This window comes from Leptopilina heterotoma, unplaced genomic scaffold, assembly GCF_015476425.1.
Source record: "Leptopilina heterotoma isolate Lh14 unplaced genomic scaffold, ASM1547642v1 Lhet_65, whole genome shotgun sequence".
Classification (NCBI taxonomy): domain Eukaryota; kingdom Metazoa; phylum Arthropoda; class Insecta; order Hymenoptera; family Figitidae; genus Leptopilina; species Leptopilina heterotoma.
This window is the reverse complement of record NW_025111152.1, coordinates 1,585,489-1,611,362: the sequence shown is the minus strand read 5'-3', so window position 1 is coordinate 1,611,362 and position 25,874 is coordinate 1,585,489. Positions and strand designations below refer to the sequence as shown.

The following is a 25,874-nucleotide window of genomic DNA, read 5'->3' as shown; positions in this document are numbered from 1 at the left end:
GTCATTTTGTTATTAAAAAATAGTTTTATAAATATTTGTTACAGCATTACAGATGGTCTTGGGATCATTTTATCAAGACGAAGTTACTCTTGAACCAAAAGATGTAGTTTCTATATTGGCGACTGCAACCCTTTTTCAACTTCAAGGTCTAATTGATCAGTGCACGGAAATAATGATCGAGACCTCAAATATCAAGACTGTAGTTCCTTATTACAATGCTGCCGTTTCTTACGGAGTGTCTCCTGTAAAGTCTGCAGCAAAGAAATGGTTGGAAGTTAATTTGTTGATATATGGATGGTTGCATCCAAGTTTTCTGAGAGAAATTACTTCGGAACTGATGACTGAACTTATCTCCAGTCCTGGATTGGTTGCCATGCAAACTGAATTTTGCGTTTACATGATGCTACGAGTATGGTAAGCTTTCAAGACATCTTTTCTTATGTTAATTATAAAAAATTAGTGACCGACACTTCTTAATAGATTAATTATCATTCTTAGTTTCTGAATTTCTTGTCTTCAACCCTCATACGGTTTAATTAAATTGCAGAAATCGGTACCAAAATGGTCCAATTTACCCTGCATAGAAAATTTTATATCTCAACAGGCTTTAATAGTTTTTTGGGTCGCTGATTACGAATACGGTGTCTATTTTTGAAAATTCAAAATGGCGGATTCAATATGGCGGACCTTTTTCAAAAAAATTTTTAATTCATTGGATTCGCTTGAAAATCGTTACTCGGGGGTTTTCGGGGTCGCTTATTATGGATCTGGCATCAGATTTTTAAAATGGCAGATACAATATGGTGGTAACAAATTTAAGAAGTTGAGTTAAGCTTCTGGAAACATATTAGATACGCTATATTGAATTTTGAAAATCTGATGCCAGATTCGTAATAGTTTTACGAAAGTGCGTGATCTCTATCCTTTTTCAACTTATATTTTGTGTTTGCGAAGCAGTTGTACTTAGGCTTCTTAGGATTGCGAATATTCAACACACAATAGAATTTGCTTGGTGAACGAATTTCACCTTTCCGAACGTGGTTATGATGTAGCCGCAAGACGAGACAAAACGAGATTTTTTTTAATCTCGTCTCGTTTTGAAACGTCGAGACGAACAAAAAGTCTCGTCTCGAAAAAGTCTTGTCTTGAGTGTACCACAGGGTAAACAAGTTGTTTATGTCATGATCATTTATCTTCCTCATTTAAATTGTGTTATGAATATTTGCTGAAATATAAACTTTTTATATTTCAATTGCTTTATTTGTTATATATGGCAAAAGAATTGTTTCAAAGTTTTGAGATAAGTTTTTAAAAATTCAAAATTTTAATTTTTTGTTCAATATAAAAATAATTATTAATTATATAAATATTGGTAAAATGTATAACTGTCATTTTTTTAATAAGGCGTTTTTCCGTTAAAATAGTGAATCAAATTTGACATTTATTACATATTTTAGTACATTTTTGTTATTAAAGTATATGTTCAAAATAACAGTGACATGCCACGGACCTGACATGTGTGTCACAGTTAGAACACGTAAATAAATAAATAATCGAATAAATATTTTCTTTTCAATGTTCACACTTCAAAATAATGCCAGTAGAAGTCAATTAAAAATAAAATTTTGAGTTATAAAATCACGATTTCGTTAACATGTGTAGGTACAAAGTAATTAACAATTTAAAACATGAAAAAAGTGCTTGTGTATGTAGAATATCATTATAATAAAACTATTTTTATATGTAAAACATCTAATTAGATTTGTCCAACAAAGTACTCAAAAGATAGTCTCAATATTTGATCACGTAACAATTTCAGAACAAAATTTAAAAAAACGTGTGCCACGGACCTGACAATTTTTCCCTCTTTTCTTAATTTTCATTATGATAATGATTAGTTAATGATGTGAATAGTAAGTATCTTTAAAAAGAGACTTAAATTAAGTGATTTATGAAGTGATTGTCAAAAAAAATAATTTTATTAGTTATTTATCTATGGGGCCATACAAATATGACAGTTATTTGAAAATCACCCATATATAGCCACTAGTTAATATATATCGTAATTATTTATATTTAAGTTTAGTGTTTTTATTTTGTTTGACCGTATTAAATATTCATTTGTAAGATAATGAAAAGGCCTATTTTACTATTTGTTTAATAATTTAATAATTTTCCATTTCTGATAATAAAATTAATCTTTACAAAATAAGAAATTGATTTTATTGTAAGTAATTTAAATCTTAAATAAGTTTTATAAAATTGTTATTTGTAAAGTATTCAGAGAATAATTTTATTTATTAATTAAAAATAATTGGATTTTGACATATTTGAGATTACAATTTGTATAATCCCGTCTCGAAAATATTGAGTCTTACGGCATCATTAATTGTTTTAATTTCATAAAAATTATACTTTATTCAGGGTGTCTAACAAGTCAGGGAAAAGTCATGGAATCTCCTTTATTTTCTGGAATTTTAAGACAAATGATTTTATTCGTAGTTTTTGAAAAATAGAATACTAGTTTTACTTATTTTCGCACATTTTTTGTTACTTCTTAATTTGATACTGCGCACCAGTACCTAGTAACCAGTACAAAATATTCATCAAAAGCATTTGCATAGTTAAAAATAACTTTATTTTATTAAATTTGAAGAAGTTAACAATTTTCCCGAATCAATCTACACAAATAAAAAAAATATCTTAAATAAATCTCGATAAGCTCGTAAGCTTCAATGTATCGACAGCACAGCTGCCCTAATACAGAAACCTGCTTAATTTGAAAAATATTTTCGAAATTAATTAATAATTTCAAAATTATCAAAGAACTCAAAAAAAACGGTAGCATGGTGGGATACGATCCCACGACCTTTCTATTGCCGGTAGACTGCTCTGACCACTAAGCTACATGCACCCCGAGACTCTCCGAGCTCCTTGAAATATACTATCCCTTCCTACATTATTTAATGATAACGTAGGAAGGTTCTTAAAGATGGTAAGCCTAATTTTACAATTCATAGGCAATTATAATTGAAGGAAGTGAATTTATCATTTGGTGATTAAATATTAAATTTGAAGAAGTTAACAATTTTCCCGAATCAATCTACACAAATAAATTAAATATCTTAAATAAATCTCGATAAGCTCATGGGCTTCAATGTATCGACAGCACAGCTGCCATAATACAGAAACCTGCTTAATTTGAAAAATATTTTCGAAATTAATTAATAACTTTAAAATTATCAAAGAACTCAGAAAAAAACGGTAGCATGGTGGGATACGAGCCCACGACCTTTCTATTGCCGGTAGACTGCTCTGACCACTGAGCTACATGCACCCCGAGACTAAAATTAGGCTTACCATCTTTAAGAGCCTTCCTACGTTATCATTAAAATAATGTAGGAAGGGATAGTATATTTCAAGGAACTCAGAGAGTCTCGGGGTGCATGTAGCTCAGTAGTCAGAGCAGTGTAACGGCAATAGAAAGGTCGTGGGCTCGTATCCCACCATGCTACCTCTTTTTTCTGAGTTCTTTGATAATTTTGAAATTATTAATTAATTTCGAAAATATGTTTCAAATTAAGCAGGTTTCTGTATTAGGGTAGCTGTGCTGTCGATACATTGAAGCCCATGAACTTATCGAGATTTATTTAAGATATTTAATTTATTTGTGTAGATTGATTCGGGAAAATTGTTAACTTCTTCAAATTTAATATTTAATCACCGAATGATAAATTCACTTCCTTTAATTAACTTTATTTTATTTGTAATAAAATTAATAAAACTAGTTACATGAGCCTTAACTGTCGCTTATTTTTAATCTAATTAATAAATTGGTTTATATTAAAATTTGATCACCGACAGATTAGCTCAGTCGGATAGATGTCTCGCTTGGCGGTCGTTTAAGGACCAAGGGTAAGTACCCTTGGTTCGCGCCCATTTGGCTTGGTATTTTTCCGGCACGTGAGACAATCTGAGCGGGAGGTTTGACGTCGAGGTATAATGATGTGCACCGTCGATTATTGTCCGGTACACACCATTAGAACTCGACTGTCGATAAACCGGTTTGTTAGAAAATTTAAACAAAGGATAATTTTTCCCTCTTTTCTTAATTTTCATTATGATAATGATTAGTTAATGATGTGAATAGTAAGTATCTTTAAAAAGAGACTTAAATTAAGTGATTTATGAAGTGATTGTCAAAAAAAATAATTTTATTAGTTATTTATCTATGGGGCCATACAAATATGACAGTTATTTGAAAATCACCCATATATAGCCACTAGTTAATATATATCGTAATTATTTATATTTAAGTTTAGTGTTTTTATTTTGTTTGACCGTATTAAATATTCATTTGTAAGATAATGAAAAGGCCTATTTTACTATTTGTTTAATAATTTAATAATTTTCCATTTCTGATAATAAAATTAATCTTTACAAAATAAGAAATTGATTTTATTGTAAGTAATTTAAATCTTAAATAAGTTTTATAAAATTGTTATTTGTAAAGTATTCAGAGAATAATTTTATTTATTAATTAAAAAATAATTGGATTTTGACATATTTGAGATTACAATTTGTATAATCCCGTCTCGAAAATATTGAGTCTTACGGCATCATTAATTGTTTTAATTTCATAAAAATTATACTTTATTCAGGGTGTCTAACAAGTCAGGGAAAAGTCATGGAATCTCCTTTATTTTCTGGAATTTTAAGACAAATGATTTTATTCGTAGTTTTTGAAAAATAGAATACTAGTTTTACTTATTTTCGCACATTTTTTGTTACTTCTTAATTTGATACTGCGCACCAGTACCTAGTAACCAGTACAAAATATTCATCAAAAGCATTTGCATAGTTAAAAATAACTTTATTTTATTAAATTTGAAGAAGTTAACAATTTTCCCGAATCAATCTACACAAATAAAAAAAATATCTTAAATAAATCTCGATAAGCTCGTAAGCTTCAATGTATCGACAGCACAGCTGCCCTAATACAGAAACCTGCTTAATTTGAAAAATATTTTCGAAATTAATTAATAATTTCAAAATTATCAAAGAACTCAAAAAAAACGGTAGCATGGTGGGATACGATCCCACGACCTTTCTATTGCCGGTAGACTGCTCTGACCACTAAGCTACATGCACCCCGAGACTCTCCGAGCTCCTTGAAATATACTATCCCTTCCTACATTATTTAATGATAACGTAGGAAGGTTCTTAAAGATGGTAAGCCTAATTTTACAATTCATAGGCAATTATAATTGAAGGAAGTGAATTTATCATTTGGTGATTAAATATTAAATTTGAAGAAGTTAACAATTTTCCCGAATCAATCTACACAAATAAATTAAATATCTTAAATAAATCTCGATAAGCTCATGGGCTTCAATGTATCGACAGCACAGCTGCCATAATACAGAAACCTGCTTAATTTGAAAAATATTTTCGAAATTAATTAATAACTTTAAAATTATCAAAGAACTCAGAAAAAAACGGTAGCATGGTGGGATACGAGCCCACGACCTTTCTATTGCCGGTAGACTGCTCTGACCACTGAGCTACATGCACCCCGAGACTAAAATTAGGCTTACCATCTTTAAGAGCCTTCCTACGTTATCATTAAAATAATGTAGGAAGGGATAGTATATTTCAAGGAACTCAGAGAGTCTCGGGGTGCATGTAGCTCAGTAGTCAGAGCAGTGTAACGGCAATAGAAAGGTCGTGGGCTCGTATCCCACCATGCTACCTCTTTTTTCTGAGTTCTTTGATAATTTTGAAATTATTAATTAATTTCGAAAATATGTTTCAAATTAAGCAGGTTTCTGTATTAGGGTAGCTGTGCTGTCGATACATTGAAGCCCATGAACTTATCGAGATTTATTTAAGATATTTAATTTATTTGTGTAGATTGATTCGGGAAAATTGTTAACTTCTTCAAATTTAATATTTAATCACCGAATGATAAATTCACTTCCTTTAATTAACTTTATTTTATTTGTAATAAAATTAATAAAACTAGTTACATGAGCCTTAACTGTCGCTTATTTTTAATCTAATTAATAAATTGGTTTATATTAAAATTTGATCACCGACAGATTAGCTCAGTCGGATAGATGTCTCGCTTGGCGGTCGTTTAAGGACCAAGGGTAAGTACCCTTGGTTCGCGCCCATTTGGCTTGGTATTTTTCCGGCACGTGAGACAATCTGAGCGGGAGGTTTGACGTCGAGGTATAATGATGTGCACCGTCGATTATTGTCCGGTACACACCATTAGAACTCGACTGTCGATAAACCGGTTTGTTAGAAAATTTAAACAAAGGATAATTAATTCAGGAATACAAAATAAAAGTCACTGTTTAACATTTAACAATTAAAAACATATATTAAACACTTTAAGAAAACTACATTAAAATGAATACAAGAAATTAAATCAAAGATTAATTCGCACCACGTTTTGGATCTCTCTTATAAATTCGCACACCCGTATCGTTCGATCGCACGCTTCGTTCTCCCGATTTGCACATTTCGCTCCAAAAACCTACGCTTGCGCCCTATGATCGCACTAAATTATCTCGATTATCTAACACTCGGGCATCATGCCTCATTTACTCGCCCTCGAGTGTAACACACAAAAATATAAATAACAAACAAAATAAAAATTAAACAACATAAAAACACTCTTTTCTTTTTTTTTATTCACACACACACACACACCGAAACGAATTTACATTACAAAATCGTTGTACCGCTTCGGAGGTCTAACTGTACGTCGTGGTCTCTCCGCTTGCAGATTTTCATCTTCTTCTGAAACAGAATTTTCGCCTTCATAGTCCGTATTCGCATTGTTTTGATTTTGTTGGGAAAACGTGGACTGTCGACTCTCGCTCTCATGTTCAAAAGATTTCTCATTTTCACCATCGCTATTAACGTCGTCTATCGATGTTTCCTCACTTGTTTCCGGCGACCAACATTTTAACTGACTGGCATGCGCTGTCGACGCATATCTGTGACCTCTAGAATCGAGCTGCAAATTATTAACTCCGTAAGTATCACCTAGATATAATTTATTGATAACCAAGGGTCCACGATACTTTTTCTGTAGTTTGGTTGACTTGTGAGTAATTTGAGGTGCATCCTTCATAAAAACGACATCTCCGACTGAAAATTTGACATTCGAGTTATGTTTTTTATCGTATTTATCTTTATATCGACGTTGCTCTTCTTCAATGTGAATTCTTGCGTCTTGTTGTAATTGAATTGGAGAAGAAACACGTTCGTCATCCTCAATTGTGAAACTTCGCAAGGGTCCTTCGTCATGACGATTTATGTAGCCTTACACAAGTTCAAAAGGACTCTTCTTAGTTGTCTTGTTGGGAGAAGCATTAAGATCACGTTGTATCTTTTTCAAATGTTTATCCCAGTCTCGTCCTTCATGATGTATAATATTCGCCTGAATTGCAGGAATCAAGGTTGAATTCACTCTTTCCACCAAACCATTAGCCTGTGGATGCCTGGGTGAATTTACCGTGTGTTTAATACCATGCTTTGTGCAAAAATCCAGAAAGGCTTTAGACGTAAAAGACGTCCCACGATCCGAGATGATTCTGACTGGCGCTCCAAAATCCAAAATGACATCTTCCAAAGCTCGAATGACGTTTGCAGCTTTCGTATCTTTCACGGCTTTCAAAATAACAAATTTGGTTAAAGTATCGGACAAAACCAAAAAGTGAGAATTTCGTGACACGGTTGAAACAAAAGGTCCAACATGATTGATGTGGACTTTAGCGGAAGGTCTCGATCCAGGGGCAATCGGGTGCAATTTTCCGGCTTGACATCCAGTTTTATGTTTCGTCAAAAGACACTGTATACATCGTTTCACATGAAAACGTACATAACGATGCATACCTGGAAAGAAATAGAATTCTCACATTTTTGCAACAGTTCGATCGGCACTAGTATGACTCTGAAGGTCATGGTAACGAATTACCAAACTCTTTCTCATTACATCAGGAACAACAAACAACTTTTTAACACCCTCGCATTTATACAAAATAGAATTGATTAATTCATAATCTCGAACTTCACTTTTTTCGGCACTTGAACGCTTACTCTCGGATTTTGCCAAAATTTCTATCTTGCTCTTTATTTTCTCATCGACAATTTGAAAGGTTAGAACTTCTTGTTCCGGTAATACTAAATTAAATATTCCTTCACATTTTTCAATAAAATCATCTGACTCGGTATCAACAACAGGAGCACGACTTAAAGCGTCAACGTGAGCTAGTTTAGTTCCCGGTCGGTGAACAATATCAAACGCATACTCAGATAATAAATTGCACCAACGTACAATTTGCGGATTCTTCGATTTATGAGTACTTAAATATAAAAGCGCACTACAATCTGTTACTATCTTGAATCTAACATTAATTAACCACCGTCGAAATCGTGTTACTGCCCATACCACCGCTAACAACTCCAATTTGCTAGAGTGATAATTACGTTCTGCTTCGCTATTCCGTCGACTAATCGCATATACCAATTGTAATTGATTTGAAGAATTTCGTTGCATTAACATACCTGCCAGGCCTAATGAACTAGCATCCGTATGCAGTTCTATTGGCAAGTCGGTTTGAAATGGTTGCAAGATTGGCGCGGAAACTAACTTTTCTATTAATGAGCGAAAAGATTTTTCCTGATCTTCCTCCCATTCAAAATTCTTATTCTTCTTTAACAACGCATACAGTGGTGCAGCAATTGTTGCAAATTTAAATATATATCGACGAAAAAATCCTATTAATCCTAAAAATCGACGTACCTCATGTGTATTTTTCGGCGTTGGAAAATTTTTAATTGCATCCAGTTTATTTTTACCCGGTTCAATGCCTTGTTCAGAAATTTCAAAACCCAGATAAGAAACTTTTGATACCAAAAATTGGCATTTATTGAAATTAAAAGTTAACCCTGCTTTAACTAAAGCTTCGATCACGACTATGAAACGAGAGCGCAACGTTGGCCAGTCCTTGCCCGTGATAAGAATGTCGTCGAGATAGAACAGTACCCCTTCGTCTCTCAGCGAACTTAACACACGTGACATGAGTTTAGAAAAGTAGAAGGGACCGTTCATGAGACCAAATATCATGCGCGTAAATTCGCCGGTCTCGTCGGGGGTAATAAAGGCGGTCTTCACTCGAGCACTTGGAGAGAGGGGTACCTGCATGTAACCCTGCGCAAGATCTAATACAATGAAGAGGCTACAATCCCCCAATTTTAAAAGTTGATCATCGATATTTGGGAGAGGGTAATGAATTCTAGACGTTTGAAGATTTAATCCCCGGAACTCTACTACTAAACGATACTCGCCGTTTTTCTTTTTTATCAAAAATATCGGACTAGCATAATTTGAATTAGTATCTGTAACAAAACCCATTTCTCTATATGATTTTAATATCTCGCGAGCCATTTTTCTCTCTCCCTCACTCATTATATACGGTTGTTGAACAATTGGTTTACTACTCGGAAGTTCCTGTATGTCCATTTCAATCAAATTCGTACAACCAATTTCACTTATATCTTTCGCGACCCCTGAACGATATGCATTTAAAATACTTATCAGATCACCCATGATCTCGTCCGACAGATTCTCCTCGGTGTTGATCTCTTCGGGTAGGATCGGCTCCAATTTTCGTTGTGGGGGGGGGGGCTGTTGATGCTCAGGAGGGGATTCCACCACTGTCTTCACTATCGAAGCTTCTTTTTCCAGCTTAAGAGGTTCTGATTGAATATTAAAGATTGGGATCACGAACTCTTCCTCGTCTCGCATGACACTGATGTAATTAATCGAATTTGGCGGTAGTTTGATCTCCTTAGTTAGTGTTAAATTTTGTGAAAAGGGTTCCGACACAGGGATGTTTGACAAACGGGCAAATTCACTATTCAAAAACGTAAGGGTATCCGCCACTTTGTAATAATCGACTAACTTAGAGTCGGTGAACGATCGGCCAATAATTACATACACTATCTGATTTAAGTCGGGAACCACTAGAAATCTAACACTTGGAACTGTCACACCGTCCACTGTCACTGTCGCTTCGATAAATCCCGGGCAATTTGTCACATAGTGTTAAGGCCCGAAACTTTTAAGCACAATATTTTGCTCGTGAATTGGGAAAGCATATTTGTTCACTAACGATGTTTTAATGGTACATTCCGCGGCACCGTTATCAATTAATCCGATTAAAATCTTATCACACACTTTAACTTCCTTAATATATTTTCGTACAGTATTGTCTGATTCTGATTGAGATAACTGATTTATTTCCTTTTTCACTGTGTCATCTTCTTTCTTACAATGACGTTGAGTGTGGCCTTGAGAACCACATTTATAACACGTTACAGTTTTTGGCGGGTCGGGACAATTTTTCGAAATATGCCCATAATTATTGCAATTATAGCATTTTGGTTGACCCTCTGCGTTACGAACGGGTGGTCGACGATCGGTGTTTACTTGTGATGATGCTTTCGATCCTGAATTTACATTTCTATTTTCACTCGATGTCGATGGCTTCGATTTACTAAATGTAGATTTGTTTGTGGTGTCTTGCTTCGCGTCTCTTTTCGCACGTATACGCTCTCCTCGTTCAGCGTTAATTCGTTCAAAATTCAACATATCGTGTAATAATGCATCTACATCGGTATGGTTTCTTGACGACATAGCATTACATAATTCGCGAGACCATAAGCCAATCAATACCAATTCTTTGATACCAGCTGTTTCTAAATCCAGTTCTCGGCATAATTTTATTTTGTGATAATAATACGTCGTGAGTGGTTCGTTTTGTCCTTGTACTCTCTCCTTCATCTTGGTCCATTTTTGCGGTAAATTGTCTGCTACTATAAAGCTTCTCGCGAATGCGTTTCGAAAAGCCTGCCAAGTTGACAATTCTCGCCTTCTGATCTGATACCATTCCCGCGCTCCGTCTTTCATGTGAGTGCGAGCCGTCTCCAAAGCAAAATTGTCGGGCCATTAGTGTAGAATTTTCATTCCATCGATGGTGTCTAGCCACTCTCTGGCTACTGAAGTTCCGACTTCACCTGAGAAATCGCTAATACTCTTAGACAGATCAGGCATGATATGATAGTTAGGAATGTTCTCTTGAGCTTGACTTTGGGGAGAGGCTGTATTTGTAACATTTGGTTACACAACTGCATGAACATTTCCTCACGTCGTCGGCTATCTTTTAATAAATGAAACATCATATTCTCCAAGCTGGGGTTATTTCCTAGCTGAGGTGTCGGCCTCGAGTGGGGACTAGCTACTTCTTCTTCTTCTTGCTGCAAATTCCCCCTATTCGAATTTTCACCTCCCGTCTCAAATAATTCGTCTCTTACTCGGATATTTCCGCCAGGCCGCTGATTAGGACCTCCCATTTCGTTTCGAAAGTTTACGTCATCTCCGGGTCTACGTTCATTTCCGCCCTCATTGCTATTTCTTGGCGTCCATGATCCTCGGCCACGTGGTCCATAAGTTCGGGTTATCTGCTGAACTGGTGGATTAGTCATCGAAGCAGCGAACTCCTCGAATTCTTGAAGCCTAATTCCCGCTTGATCTCCTCCCTTGGCCATTTGGAGAATCTTCTAAATTACTCCTTAATATTTTTCACCGTAAACTTGATGCTTGAACTCACGAACCATTTTACTCAACACGTTACTTCCGGTACGACGCCATATTATCACATTCACTGAAAACACCGTTTATGTCTTCCCACGTGTCCACAATACTAAATTTTTCGGAAAATACGCGAATTTTTACCGAAATACTCTTTTTCTTTCGAGTTTAAAGTCACTCCGTTTTTAATTTACTCTCTGAATAGTCCTTTGTGTATCCCACTTCTGATTGTTAGAAAATTTAAACAAAGGATAATTAATTCAGGAATACAAAATAAAAGTCACTGTTTAACATTTAACAATTAAAAACATATATTAAACACTTTAAGAAAACTACATTAAAATGAATACAAGAAATTAAATCAAAGATTAATTCGCACCACGTTTTGGATCTCTCCATGGAGTAGTATAAGGAGACCGAACGCCACTCACGCAAAGTGGCCGCACTTTTCATTACCGTGTTTCCTCTGGGCTCACTTACATCGATAGAAGCGCCCCCAACGGGGAAAAATGTCACCAATAATCGTCTGCTAATTGTTATTGTACAGTGCAGTTGGTATTTTTATAGGTTAGTGTTGTTTGGAAATAGTTGACAATTATCATTAATAATTATCTTATAATTATAATATATTATTATTTATTCAATATTAATTTTGAAAGTGCTCGGTTGGAAGTGAAAAGAGATAAATAAGTAAGTATATGTGAGAATTGTTGCGATTAATATTGTTTATATACATAACTTAATTGTTACTAAAATTCCCTCTATAATTAAGAGAGAAGAATTGCAATTTTTCACTACACAGACAGCAGCAGGCATTTTCACTCACAATTTATTTTTTACATGCTTCATTGAACTAACAATCACTTTTATAAACAAAATTAGAGGTTATGTCATGTCTTATTTTGTTTTTAAATATAATGATCTTCTCCTCCGCGAGAGGCTCTTCTATCGATGTAAGTGAGCCTAGAGGAATCACTGTTATGAAAAATGCGGCCACGTTTGACGCGGATTCATCACGGGCAACGGTCTCCTTATACTACTCCATGGATCTCTCTTATAAATTCGCACACCCGTATCGTTCGATCGCACGCTTCGTTCTCCCGATTTGCACATTTCGCTCCAAAAACCTACGCTTGCGCCCTATGATCGCACTAAATTATCTCGATTATCTAACAGGTTGTACTCAGGAGAGGGTTTCTACAGTTTCCCTCTCCACTGGCGAGAAAACCCATTAGACGAGTGGTCCAGGCAAATGCGAGTACTCCTAATTTTCAAGTCGCTCTGTAGGCGCAAAATTTAGTATTAAGGAAATATCTATAAGAAATGTTGTAAGAGCGAAATTTGTAAAGAGACACTTGTATAGCCAAGTTATGTAGGCTGAAGATAGGTGTATAAACAAATAAAAATTAAAAAAAAAAATTAAAATTTGATCCTTGGAAGGTACTTTCTAAATTTGAATTACTAAAAATGTTTACTAATTCGAATTAGTAAACATTTTTACTAATTTAAATTTAGAGAGTATAATAAATAACGTAAAGAATATTTTTTATGTAATTCTTTACAATTTATTGTCAAAAGTAAAAAAGCGACGTTTCGATGACTTGGTTCGTCATTATCATCAGGCTCGTTCTGAATAAAGTCAGGGAATTATGTAACGAAGATATGGTGGGCACCCTGACCGTGGGTCCACGCTTTTTCGGTATGTTTTCATGCCTTTGAAGCGTGCACGGAGAGAAATTTGTTATAAAAATAAAAAACTTATACTTAACTTATAATGCTAAAAACTTTTCATGTACTTTTTCCATAGATTCTTTAATACTAAAATCATAACAGAGAGCCCTTTTTATTGCTTGAGTCCGCCTGAATATTAAACGGTGTCAACTGATCTACTCCATGTATTATTCGCAACAGATTTCTCTCCGTGTGACTATAGTCCATGCGAAATAAGTATAGGTAGTGTCATACTATTAAACCTATATTTTTCTCTCCGTGTAGATAAGTCCAAGGAGTCAAAATGGGTCCTTTTCATGCGAACTTACACATTTATATTTTAATACCAGTATAGAATTCTGTTTTCCAAGATTTGAAAAGGGTCAAATTCATAATGTGAATCTTGTATTTTTTTATTATGATAAAAAACAAAAGTTGAACATATGTGACGGGTTAAATAAATAACACGTTGAATTTTTGTTAATGATTGAATATCCTTAGATATTGAATATTTATTTGAAATGAGTCGTTTAACTTAGAACGGATTTCCGTAGTAATACATTTAAAGTTCCTACTCGTAGGTATGCTAGGAAACAACTAACTCTGCCTTTTTGACCATTCCTTGGGGTAACCGAGTCCCGAGGAATGTGTCCTTCAAAATAATGGGAGGAAAAAGGAAAGTTAAAGATAGTCCAAAAACAGCTAACGGAAAAGCATTTGTAACAGCGTTACTCATATGAATTTTATTTTATTTTGTAAATGAATTAAGAACGATTAAAAGTTCATGACATTGATAACATGATAGCAAATCTTATCTTCTACAATCTTGAAGCACGTAATCGATATATCCGCCGTCTTGCAATCCTTTCCTATGTTCATAGCTCAGGTACTGATAATATCTACGCCACTCTACAGACTATTCATAGAGCAATGCATAAATAAAATCAATTTAGGTATATATAAGCTGATTTCTTTATCCGGTTCGCATAATTTTGTTTAGTGACTGCAACAACTACGAACTCCCATCTGTCGTAGGTTAAATTTCAGCACTATTAGCTTTCTGACATATAGATTTACTATAAAGTAAAAATATCGCCCCCTCTCGTTGATTTTTAAATTGTACTCATCATCTGATCTCAAAGAATTAGAATTAGAATTTCCTTTATTTTGTTCTAAGAAAACCATGAGAACAATTTTTAAAGTACAATAAAATACATAATATACATTATTCATATAATAAGAATTCATAATTTAATCTTAATCAAAAGTTGCATAACAATGATGAAGATATAAATATTAACTCTTAAAGAGTCTACAAAAAAGATAAAAGAATAGTAAAGCACACAACATACAAACGAAAAAGACTCTGCTGTTATAAAAGTTATAAAAGTCCAAAGATATTAAAATTAAAGTTTTAAACACACGCAGTGCTTTAACATAGAATAACATTTATGTAGTCAAAATAATAATACAAAACAACAATACATACAATCAAAAGTGAAGCTATATAAGTAGAAAAACATATTTTAATTTTGTGAAACTATCGAATGTTTAAACAGTTTGGACTTAAAAATACCAACACTTTCTGCAATGGTTATTGAACATGGAAGAGAGTTCCACAAAGTTACAGCCGTAACAACAAAAGAATTCCTCATGCATACTTAGTTTAATCGTTTTTTTCAATCTTGTAGGTTTTTTCCGTTTTGATCCTTTAAAAGAATTATGCTTCCCCCTTTGTTGATGACCTTTTGTCAACAAATATCGGCCTCATAGTACAATATTTTTCAGAAAGTTTATGGTCAGTTGTCATTTCAGAGTTCGCACGTTTGGAGAATACTTTATATCTGTACACAAATTCTTTTCAAAACTATTTTGGAAAATTAAAAATTCTTAAATTAACGATTACTTCGAGTCAAGGTAAATAAAAATATTTACCTTGACTCCGAACGATAGTTTATCTCCACATTTATCATCATTAAGACTATCTAGTGATAAAATCAATTCTTTTTAAATATTTTGCTATGTAGGCGGAGATAATGAAAATATGAGTAATTGTTTGATTTAAATCGAAAATAATTTACAGCTAAAGAAATAAGTCAAATTTTTCGAAATATGTAAAACAAATTTTCCAAACTAAAAACGAATTATAATATTAGAAACCCATTACATTTTTTCATTACACCGAAAAAAATGCCTAGGACCCGTATACCAGGAATTGACTAGGTTTCCTAGTTACGAGAGAAGCCAACTATAGAATCCTGGTCAAAGTAATAAGATTCAAGCATAGTTAAAGTGACCAGGAAAATTAGTCGATGTAATCAGGAAAAAATAGTCAAATTGACTACGAGAATAATATTAGATTTACACTGTGTATCATAATTATTTCAAATTGCTGATCAAATTCTTATTATCAAATAAAAAAAAACTAATTAAAAGAAAAAAATTAATTATTGTATTTGAACATATTTATATTTGACTTTGTATTTATATGCTTTAGAATTAATTTAAACTTATGAAATAAATATTTGACGCAGGGGGGACGCGAACACCTGAACCTAACGAATACGCACTTTGAAACCCGGAACGATAACCACTACACTAAACACGACTTAGTATTTTAATTTTTTAATAGACACTAGATTTTCGAGTCAAAATACAATACTTAATCAGATGATGTTTTATACATTTCGAGTACTCAATTTTATACACTTGTCAAAAACTTTATTTTTAATTATTTATGACATTCAAATGAAAATAAATTTAAATACACACATTATTGCAAAGGTAAATTTTCAAACACACTGCGCGATTAAAATAGTAAAAATGTTGTCACCACGTGCGAAAAAATTTGGACGATTTATATTGAAACCTAACCAAAAAAGTCTGAAAGAAATGACTAATATAATTAAATAGTTTACTTTCTAAAACATGAACTATCTATATTTCCAGAGGTTCCTAGAAACCAGCAATTTTGATGTATGTAAGAGTTCCATTTTATGTACAAAAAATAGAGGAGAGTAATGATAAAAAATCGTTTTACGAAATCACGATAAATGACGCGAAAGATATAGAGGTAAACACTGTCAAAACGAGACGCATGCATATCCCCTAATCGCCAAGTCGTCGAATGATCAAATGGTCGAATGCCAAGTAATCGAATGGACAAAACGTCGAATGCTAAAAACATCGAATCGGCATTTAGTCGAATGCTAAAAACATCGAATTGTCAATACGTCGAATGTTCAAAACGTCGAATTATCAATTCGTCGAATGTTAAAAATATCGAATCGTCAATATGACGAATGTTCGAAACGTCGAATTATCAATTCGTCGAATGTTAAAAACATCGAATTGTCAATACGTCGAATGTTCGAAACGTCAAATGATAAAAACGTCGAATGCTAAAAACATCGAATCGTCATGTAGTCGAATGCTAAAAATATCGAATCTTCAGTTAATCGAATGCTAAAAACATCGAATTCTCAATTCATCGTCGAATGTTCAAAACGTCGAATGTTTAAAACGTCGAATGCTAAAAACGTCGAATGTTCAAAACGTCGAATGCTCAAAACGTCGAATCGTCATTTAGTCGAATGGTAAAACCATCGAATAGTCCATTCGACGAATGCTTAAATAGTCGAAACGCCATTTGTTCGAATTATCAAGTAGTAGAATGGTAAAGTTATCGAATGTTCAAAACGTCGAATCGTCACCTGTTTGAATTGCCAAGTAATAGAATGGTAAAGTAGTCGAATGCTTAAATAGTCGAAACGCCATCTGTTCGAATTATCAAGTAGTAGAATGGTAAAGTTGTCGAATGTTCAACACATCGAATCGTCATTTAGTCGAATGCTAAAAACATCGAATCTTCATTTAATCGAATGCTAAAAACATCGAATTCTCAATTCATCGAATGTTCAAAACGTCGAATTATCAATTTGTCAAATGCTCAAAAAATCGAATTGCGTCAATACGTCGAATGTTCAAAACGTCAAATGCTAAAAACATCGAATTGTTAATTCATCGAATGCTTAAATCATCGAATTTTCCATTCGTCGAATGTTCAAAACGTCGAATGATCAAAACGTCGAATGGTCAGAACATCGAACTGTTAATTCGTCGAATGCTCAAAACGTCGAATGATAAAAACGTCGAAAGATAAAAACATCGAATCGTCAAAAGTTCGAAAAAGTTCTTTGTTTTAAGTTAATGTCTACTGAAGACAAAGAACTTTTTCGAACTTTTGACGATTCGATGTTTTTTGCATTCGACGTTTTGAGCATTCGACGAATTAACAGTTCGATGTTCTGAGCATTCGACGTTTTTATCATTCGACGTTTTTATCATTCGACGTTTTGAACATTCGACTACTTTACAATTCTACTACTTGATAATTCGAACAGATGGCGTTTCGACTATTCAAGCATTCGACGAATGGACTATTCGATGGTTTTACCATTCGACTAAATGTCGATTCGACGTTTTGAGCATTCGACGTTTTTAACATTCGACGTTTTTAGCATTCGACGTTTTAAACATTCGACGTTTTGTCCATTCGATTACTTGGCATTCGACTATTTGATCATTCGACGACTTGGCGATTAGGGGATAAGTCCAACGCACAATAGGTTCGCGAAGGTCATTCGCGAACGAAACGCATGAGATAGACAAGGACACAAATATATCTCTGTCCTTTTCTAACTCATGCTTTGCGTTCGCGAACGACTTTCGCGAACCTATTGTGCTTAGGCCTATATGCATGCGTCTCGTCAAAACAGAAGCAGACGCGTGCGCATTATGGAAATAGGCAAAATTACTAAAATCCTAGTCAATTTGACTAGGATTTGCAGGGTTGTTTTTTCCAGGCTTGAATTTGTTGAATCAACCTAGCGATCCTAACCATAATGATTAGGAATCCTTATTACTTTTACTAGATTAAGATTAACTATAGAGTCATAGTGAATAATACCATCGAGATTTTTTTCGGTGTACAAGAAATAGTAAATAGTATTTGACTCAAATTTTCGTGGGAAAATAAAAATTAATTTCATTCCCAGTATATTTCTAAGGTAGCTATAGGGCTTTGCACTATTTTTTAGCCACATTTTCGAGGAGAAAGACTTGCATGTTCTAAAGTACATATGCTTTATAAGTTTGCCGGTGCATAGGTACTAAGTTCCTCCATATAACCCAGCTGGTCAATAAAGTGGCCATTATTACCCTGGGGCAATAATGCGTTCTTTATTGACCTGTGCGCAGCGGTCATTAAAGTACACTTTATTGACCGCTCGGTTATAAGGAGAACTTAGTATGCGCCTGTACAGGTAGATAAAGTGACCAATATTGAAAACCGATGCTTGGCGAACCCAATAACACATAATCTGCACAATCACAATTCATGTATGTTTATAGGAAGGGGGGACAATCTAGGCGCTTATTAAGGCTCGAGAGCGCGAACAGACAGAAGTTTTTGCAATTTTTACTATTTATTTGCTTTTTTGACACCTTCAAGCTGTAAAATCACCATTTTCTGATTTCGGCTGCATAATCTACAACCGCAAAAATACGTCTATACCCAAGTAGAAATGTAATACTGGCATAGTACTGATCTTGTACTGACTGCCAGTATTGCAGTACTGACTCCAGTACTAAGTCAGTACTGGGAAAACCCTGGCTGGTAACGCTGTCCAGTACTGATTTTTACCGGCGGTCAGTATAAGCTCCTTATTTAATTATTAAAGCATGGGGAGTAATTTATTGAATACTAATAATTATTATTAGTATTAATTATTATTAATTAATTATTAGAATTCCTTTTATTAAAATAAGTTTTAAAAAAATATTTTTCTTATTTTTTCATTATTTATTTAAATCTTATTTATTTAAATTAATGACTAAATTATTATTATTACTGGTTATTAATTATTTAAACTTATACTTTATGTAACACTGTTAAGAATTATACACAAAACACTTAAAACTAAGACGGAAAAATATCGCACGCACGGGGGACCGAACCCTAGACCTCGAGGACGCAAGTCGAATACACATACCGCATAGCCACGCAAGCTCGGGAGTTATCTCGCATAAACTTCCTTTTGAATTGTGGGACCGATATATACAGTGCTTTAATAATAAATCCACTGCATATTATATTTATTTCAAGAAAAATTATTATACATATATCTTTATATACATTTTATCAAGTCATTATGTAGTAATTAATAGATACATCATAATAATATGGTAAAAATTATTAATATAATTATTTATTTATTATTTATAATCTAATTATTTATTAAAATAATAATAAAAAAAAATTTATTTAAGAAAAATTTTTGTTAAATAAATAAATAAAAATATATGAGGCATTCTTTCTCAAGTGGGCCACCCCTTCTCTCCATTTCAAATTTAATCCAAAAATCTTTTATAATAGCTCAAATTAAAGGTAAAAATGTCAGCTTTTCAATGCCGTTGGGCCCTTTTTGAAATATTAATCTCCAAATAAACTATATATAATTTAATGACAAAAAACACTATGAACAATTCTTTTTCATATTAAAAAAAGAAGAAAAACCCAATTTTAAAAATGCTACAGGGCCTACAACATTAAATTATATGATAAATTAACAAAATTTCATATTATTTCCTAAAATTAAAGATGGCGAATCCAATATGGCGCCCAAAATTTAAAAAATGTATAATTTTTGTTCAAACTCACCATAAAAAGGTGATTGGGATCGCTGATGACGAATTTGGTGTTAGTTTTTCAAAATTCAAAATGGCGAATCAAAAATGGCGGACTTAGAAATTAAAAATTAATCGGATTTGTCTCAAATTTGTTATTTGGGGGTTTTTGGGATCGCTGATGACGAATTTGGTGTTAGTTTTTCAAAATTCAAGATGGCGAATCCAAAATGGCGGACTTAAAAATTAAAAATTAATCAGATTTGCCTAAAATTTGTTATTTGGGGGTTTTTGAGATCGCTGATTACGAATTTGATGTCAGATTCTCAAAATTCAAAATGGTAGATCCAAAATGGCGGACTTAAAAATTTAAAAAGCAATCGGTTTTGCCTAAAATTTGTTTTTCGGGAGTTTTTGAGATCGCTGATTACGAATTTGATGTCTATGGTTAGGAATTTGATGGCAGCTTTTCAGAATTCAATATAATGGATCTAATATAGTTAACGTAATATGAAACATTAATCAGATTTGCTAAAAATTCATTACTGTGATATTTTTGGGATTGCCGATTCTATATTGAGTATTAGAAATTCGATATTTTGAATGCAATAACGCTGAAATATTAATTGCCAGCTATGTGATTGCTGCTGATTTTTATGTTTTGTATAGAAATTATTATGAATAAAGCGATACTCAAATAACCCTAAAGAACTTAGATTTTTAAATAAATAAATAACGATAATTTGTCCAATTTGTATTTAATTCTCAAAAGCTGACATCAAATTCCTAATCATAGACATCAAATTCGTTATCAGCGATCTCAAAAACACCCGAAAAACAGGTTTTAGGCAAAGCGGATTGATTTTTAATTTTTTAGGTCCGCCATTTTGAATTTTGAAACACAAACACCAAATTCGTCAACAGCGATCCCAAAAACCCCCAAATAACAAATTTTAGGCAAATCCGATTAATTTTAAAGTCCGCCATTTTGAATTCGCCATTTTGAATTTTGAAATATAAACACCAAATTCGTCATCAGCGATCCCAAAAACCCTCAAATAACAAATTTTAGTCAAATTCGATTGATTTTTAATTTCTAAGTCCGACATTTTGGATTCGCCATTTTGAATTTTAAGAAACTAACACCAAATTCGTCATCAGCGATCCCAAAAACCCCTTTATGGTGAGTTTGAACAAAAATTATAAATTTTTCTAATTTTGGGCGCCATATTAGATTTGCCATCTTTAATTTTAGGAAATAATATGAAATTTTGTTAATTTATCATATAATTTAATGTTGTAGGCCCTGTAGCATTTTTAAAATTGGGTTTTTCTTCTTTTTTTAATATGAAAAAGAATTGGTCATAGTGTTTTTTGTCATTAAATTATATATAGTTCATTAGGAAATTAATATTTCAAAAAGGGCCCAACGGCATTGAAAAGCTGACATATTTACCTTTAATTTGAGCTATTATAAAAGATTTTTGGATTAAATTTGAAATGGAGAGAAGGGGTGGCCCACTTGAGAAAGAATGCCTCATATACAGCTTTAAAAAATAAAATTTTTTTTATTATTAATAATACGTAATAATTCTAAAAATAATTAATTAATAATAATTTATTATTATATTATTAAAATATATCTATTAGTTAATAATAAATTAATAAAATGTTTGATATTATTGTTGATGAATAATGTTTTTACAAATCTTTGCAAATATTTTAATTGTTAATAAATAAAACGATGTTTAATGTTTAATTACATTATAACAAATTTTGATTGTTTTTTTAACTCCTTCGCAGTACTGATTTAGTGTTAAGCCAGTTTTCTGCCAGTACTGATTTTAGAACTTTTCTAACTCCGACATAGTACTGATTCGGTTTTGGAGTCAGTATACTCCCAGTACTGATCGGGTTCCGAAAGTCAGTACCGACGGTCAGTACTGAGTCAGTACCATGTCGGTGTTTAACTCCGTCCTAACTCCGGACATTTCTACTTGGGATAAAGACCAGACATAAAAAATAAATGCAATAATAAATATCAGACTTTTGCCTCTACATTGCTATAAAAATTGATTTTATTTTTGCATAAAATATCGGTTTGGACAACAAATAATCCTGAAATGGCAATAAACAAAATGTGTGAGGCATTCTATTTCAAACCCTTTCAACAATGAAAGTTTCATTCACTTTCAACGACTCCCTTTTGAAGTAGATTTTATTTTATAAAAATCAAATTATTGGTAATATGTTATAAACTAATCCGAAAGAGAATTAAAAAAACTTTCTCTTCATCTTCTTATTCTTTAAAATTTCTTACAATTTCGTAGAGAAATTCCTGTTTGATATATAAAACTCTTCATATATCTCAAAACACGTTCCTTTTTAATTTTATCAAAACTTATGTGGAAAGAAAGCTTAGCTCTTCTAGTTTGCAGTTACTTTTATTTTGTTATTTACATTTTAGTGGAATTACACATAAAAATAAAAATAAAATATTTTTTTGAAAAATTTTACACATTTAGAAAAAGTTAATAACTTTATGTGAAATTTTTCAATAACACAGTTTTTATTTTTATGTGTAATTGCTCTAAAATATCCATAATAATACAAAAGGGACAAGACACTAGAAAACGTAAACTTTCGATTTCATATAAATCTTAATAAAATCGAAGAGTGGATGTTTTCAGATATTATAAGTTTTATATTTCAAAGAGGAATTTCACTACGAAATTAAAAAAATTTTGAAAAATATAATTATATAAATGGAAAGTTCGTTTAGGTCTCTTTCGAATTAGAGTATAACTTATTATCATTAATTCTCTTTTAAAGAATAAAATTCACTTAAAAAATACTCTTCTCGCGATCGTTTTTTGTTGTTGAATCGGTTTGAAATAGAATGCCTCTTGTTCATTTATCTACACTCAAATACCAAAATTTCTAGTATACCAAAAAGTATAGTTAAAAAAACTAAGAATGTAGTTGGTGTAATCAGATTTTGTAGTTTTTGTAATTTAACTAGTTTTTTAGTCAACTGAACTATTATTCTTTAACTACATAAAAAATAGTAAAAGCATTAAAAAAATCATACAAACATAGTTACGATAACTAAAAAAGTAATTAATTTAACTACTTTCTACTCAAGTACATAATGGTAGTTATATTTTTCTACTAGATTTTTTTCAGTGTATGGGCTGATTAAAATAATTTTTATGAAGGTAAATAATCACGCGTGTTTAAACTTCGGTTCTGCTTCATAACAAACAAAGCGCATTTTGCGAACACAATTCTCTCCGCCTGACTAGAGAAGCTTATGTTATTGAATGTTAATATTTAAGAATTTTTCGGTCCATGCTTTCACGAAACCGACATTATGTCTTAACGTTATCCGAGAACTCACCATTAATATGGTGAATGATTGGATAAAACCCCGTATTATGTACTTTAGAATAATGATTATAATAATTTTTTATTTTCAGGCTGTTTGTGCAAATTAGTAATAAAGAGGAAACGGTGCAAATTGATGAATTCTTTAAGAATCACACATGGACGGAGCCTTTTTTAGGGACGGAAGATGGGAAAAATTACATCACTCCATTTAAAGCATTAAGATACAAATATCTGTTATTACATGATCAAGACGTAAATATTCTAAATAGTGATAATCTAATACCGCAAGAGTGGCTGTACGACGCTTATAAAGAACAGTGGTTACATCTGTTGCGCATTGATGCCAACAAAGACAGAGGGTAGGAAAAGTTGCTTTTAATAATTTTCTTGATACTTTTATATAAATATTTAATAATAACAACTCCTTTCCTAGACCAAAATCGATAAGTGACGAGGAATTTTCAAAAGAGTGCTTCCGTTGCGGCAGATGCGTAGACAGACCAGGTGAACATGTTTGGAGGTGGACTGCCTTTCATTTTGGATTAGACCTCGTCGTTTACTTGGATACCACTTCACTTAAAATTAAGAGAAATCATAGACTAGACACAGATAACATCAAGGCCAATCACAGCTTACATAATATAATATTAAGGTAAGATATCGTTAAACAGAAAATACAAAATAAATTTACTTTTTAACACTGAGAGACCTTTGGGACTGTAGCGGAACAACGTATGTGACAGCAGCTCCACTATGGTTTTGGTGCGCTGCGGTAAAATCTTGGGCGCGTGACAGTCCCAAATGTTGGTGAGCAGCTCACCGAAGTAGTGGGAATGCCGCCTTTGGTTTGCAGCTGAACAACTTTGGGACTGTCACGTGCCCAAGATTTTACCGCAGCAACCCAAAAGTATAGTCCTGTAGCGTTCCTCCAAAATGGTCAGTAGCAGCCTATCGAAAGTCTGCTGCTGACCCAAAGGTCTCTCAGTGAAGGAAAATCTGAAGCTAAAACTGGCACCTAATTATCATCAATTTCATGTGAACTGATCTAATCAAAAAAATTAAATGTTAAGGGACATTTTTGTATTCAAATTGATATAATTTCTACAAAAATTAAATGATTTTGATCTTTATATAGTAAATTTTAAAGCGTTTTTTGGACGCTTTATTTATTTTTTTTTTGAAAAAGAAAATAAGTTACTCATATAAAAAGTAGAAATCTATTTCTCAATTACAATTTTTTAATAAAACTAAGGTGTTTAGCTACCTGAAAATTCGTGAAAAATAGTTTAGTTTTAAATTCGGGAATTTAGTTCGACCAAGAAATTAAATTTCTTTTAGTCATCTCTTCTTACAAGATTTTTTTCTATGGCGCATTCTATTTCAAAGTGACCCACCTCATAAACAATTGTCATTGTAAGGTAATTTTTAAATAATTATTTCTCCTACTAATTAAAGCCAAACTTTATTTACTATTAGTGGTTTTAAAAGAAAAATTTCTCTAATTTTCGAAGGTAAAATTTGCCTTACAATGACAATTGTTTATGAGGTGGGTCACTTTGAAATAGAATGCCCCCTATACAGAATAAATAGAACATATTTTTGAAATAAAATTGCCCATATATTATTATTATTATTATTATTATTATTATTATTATTATTATTACTTATAAAATTTTTATGTAAACTTTTAAGGAGGAACTGGACGGTGAATCGGGCAAAAAGTTTATGACATTTAGGGAAAATATATATTTCTAAAAGTATTCAATATAGGAATGTCTAAATGTTGCGAATGAATAAAATAGTAATTAAATATGTCTAAAAAATATCAATTATACAGTCGGGTCCCCATACTGTTACATTTCTAGAAATTTCCCACTCCTCCAGACTCAGCTCTGTTATGTGCTCAAAGTATGTCTACTGCGCACCTTTCAGGAACGTAAATATATACACCTCAAGTTTGGCCTAGAAGTATATGCCCCCTTTTCTTTGGGCTTAAGAATACGGCCCTGAAAATTGGTGACGTAACGTGACGTCACCTAACACTTCTGAATTTGGAGGTTATGCAAAAACATAACACTACTGAGGACATAACAGTTTGGAATCTAACAGTATGGGGACCTGACTGTATAATAATTAAAATGTTTTTTTTTTAAAAATTAATATTTCTTAACAATGCTGAATGAAATTTTTGGTCGTGAATGTACGAGTTTATAACCTAAGAAAATAAAAGTTACTAAAAAATAATTTCTAATCTATTAGGAAATAGGCTGTAAATATGTTTTCAAAATGTTCAATTAGTTAAAATATAGCATATTATGCTATATAATGATTTTTTTTATTGTAATTTATTAATTAAGAAACTTTTTAATCAACTGAAAAACATGGCAACGTTGCAATCTGAAAACTTTTTTTTGCA

At 32.6% G+C, this 25,874-nt stretch overlaps 1 protein-coding gene across 1 annotated transcript in view; it reads left to right on the top strand.

Moving 5' to 3' along the window:
• Positions 1-25,874, top strand: part of LOC122509947 (protein germ cell-less) — a 129,150-nt gene that overhangs the window by 72,593 nt on the left and 30,683 nt on the right. Inside the window, exons 4-6 of the mRNA XM_043624288.1 lie at positions 45-414; positions 23,548-23,817; positions 23,892-24,110. Coding sequence (XP_043480223.1) covers positions 45-414; positions 23,548-23,817; positions 23,892-24,110 — 859 coding nt within the window. The remainder of the gene's footprint in view (positions 1-44; positions 415-23,547; positions 23,818-23,891; positions 24,111-25,874) is intronic.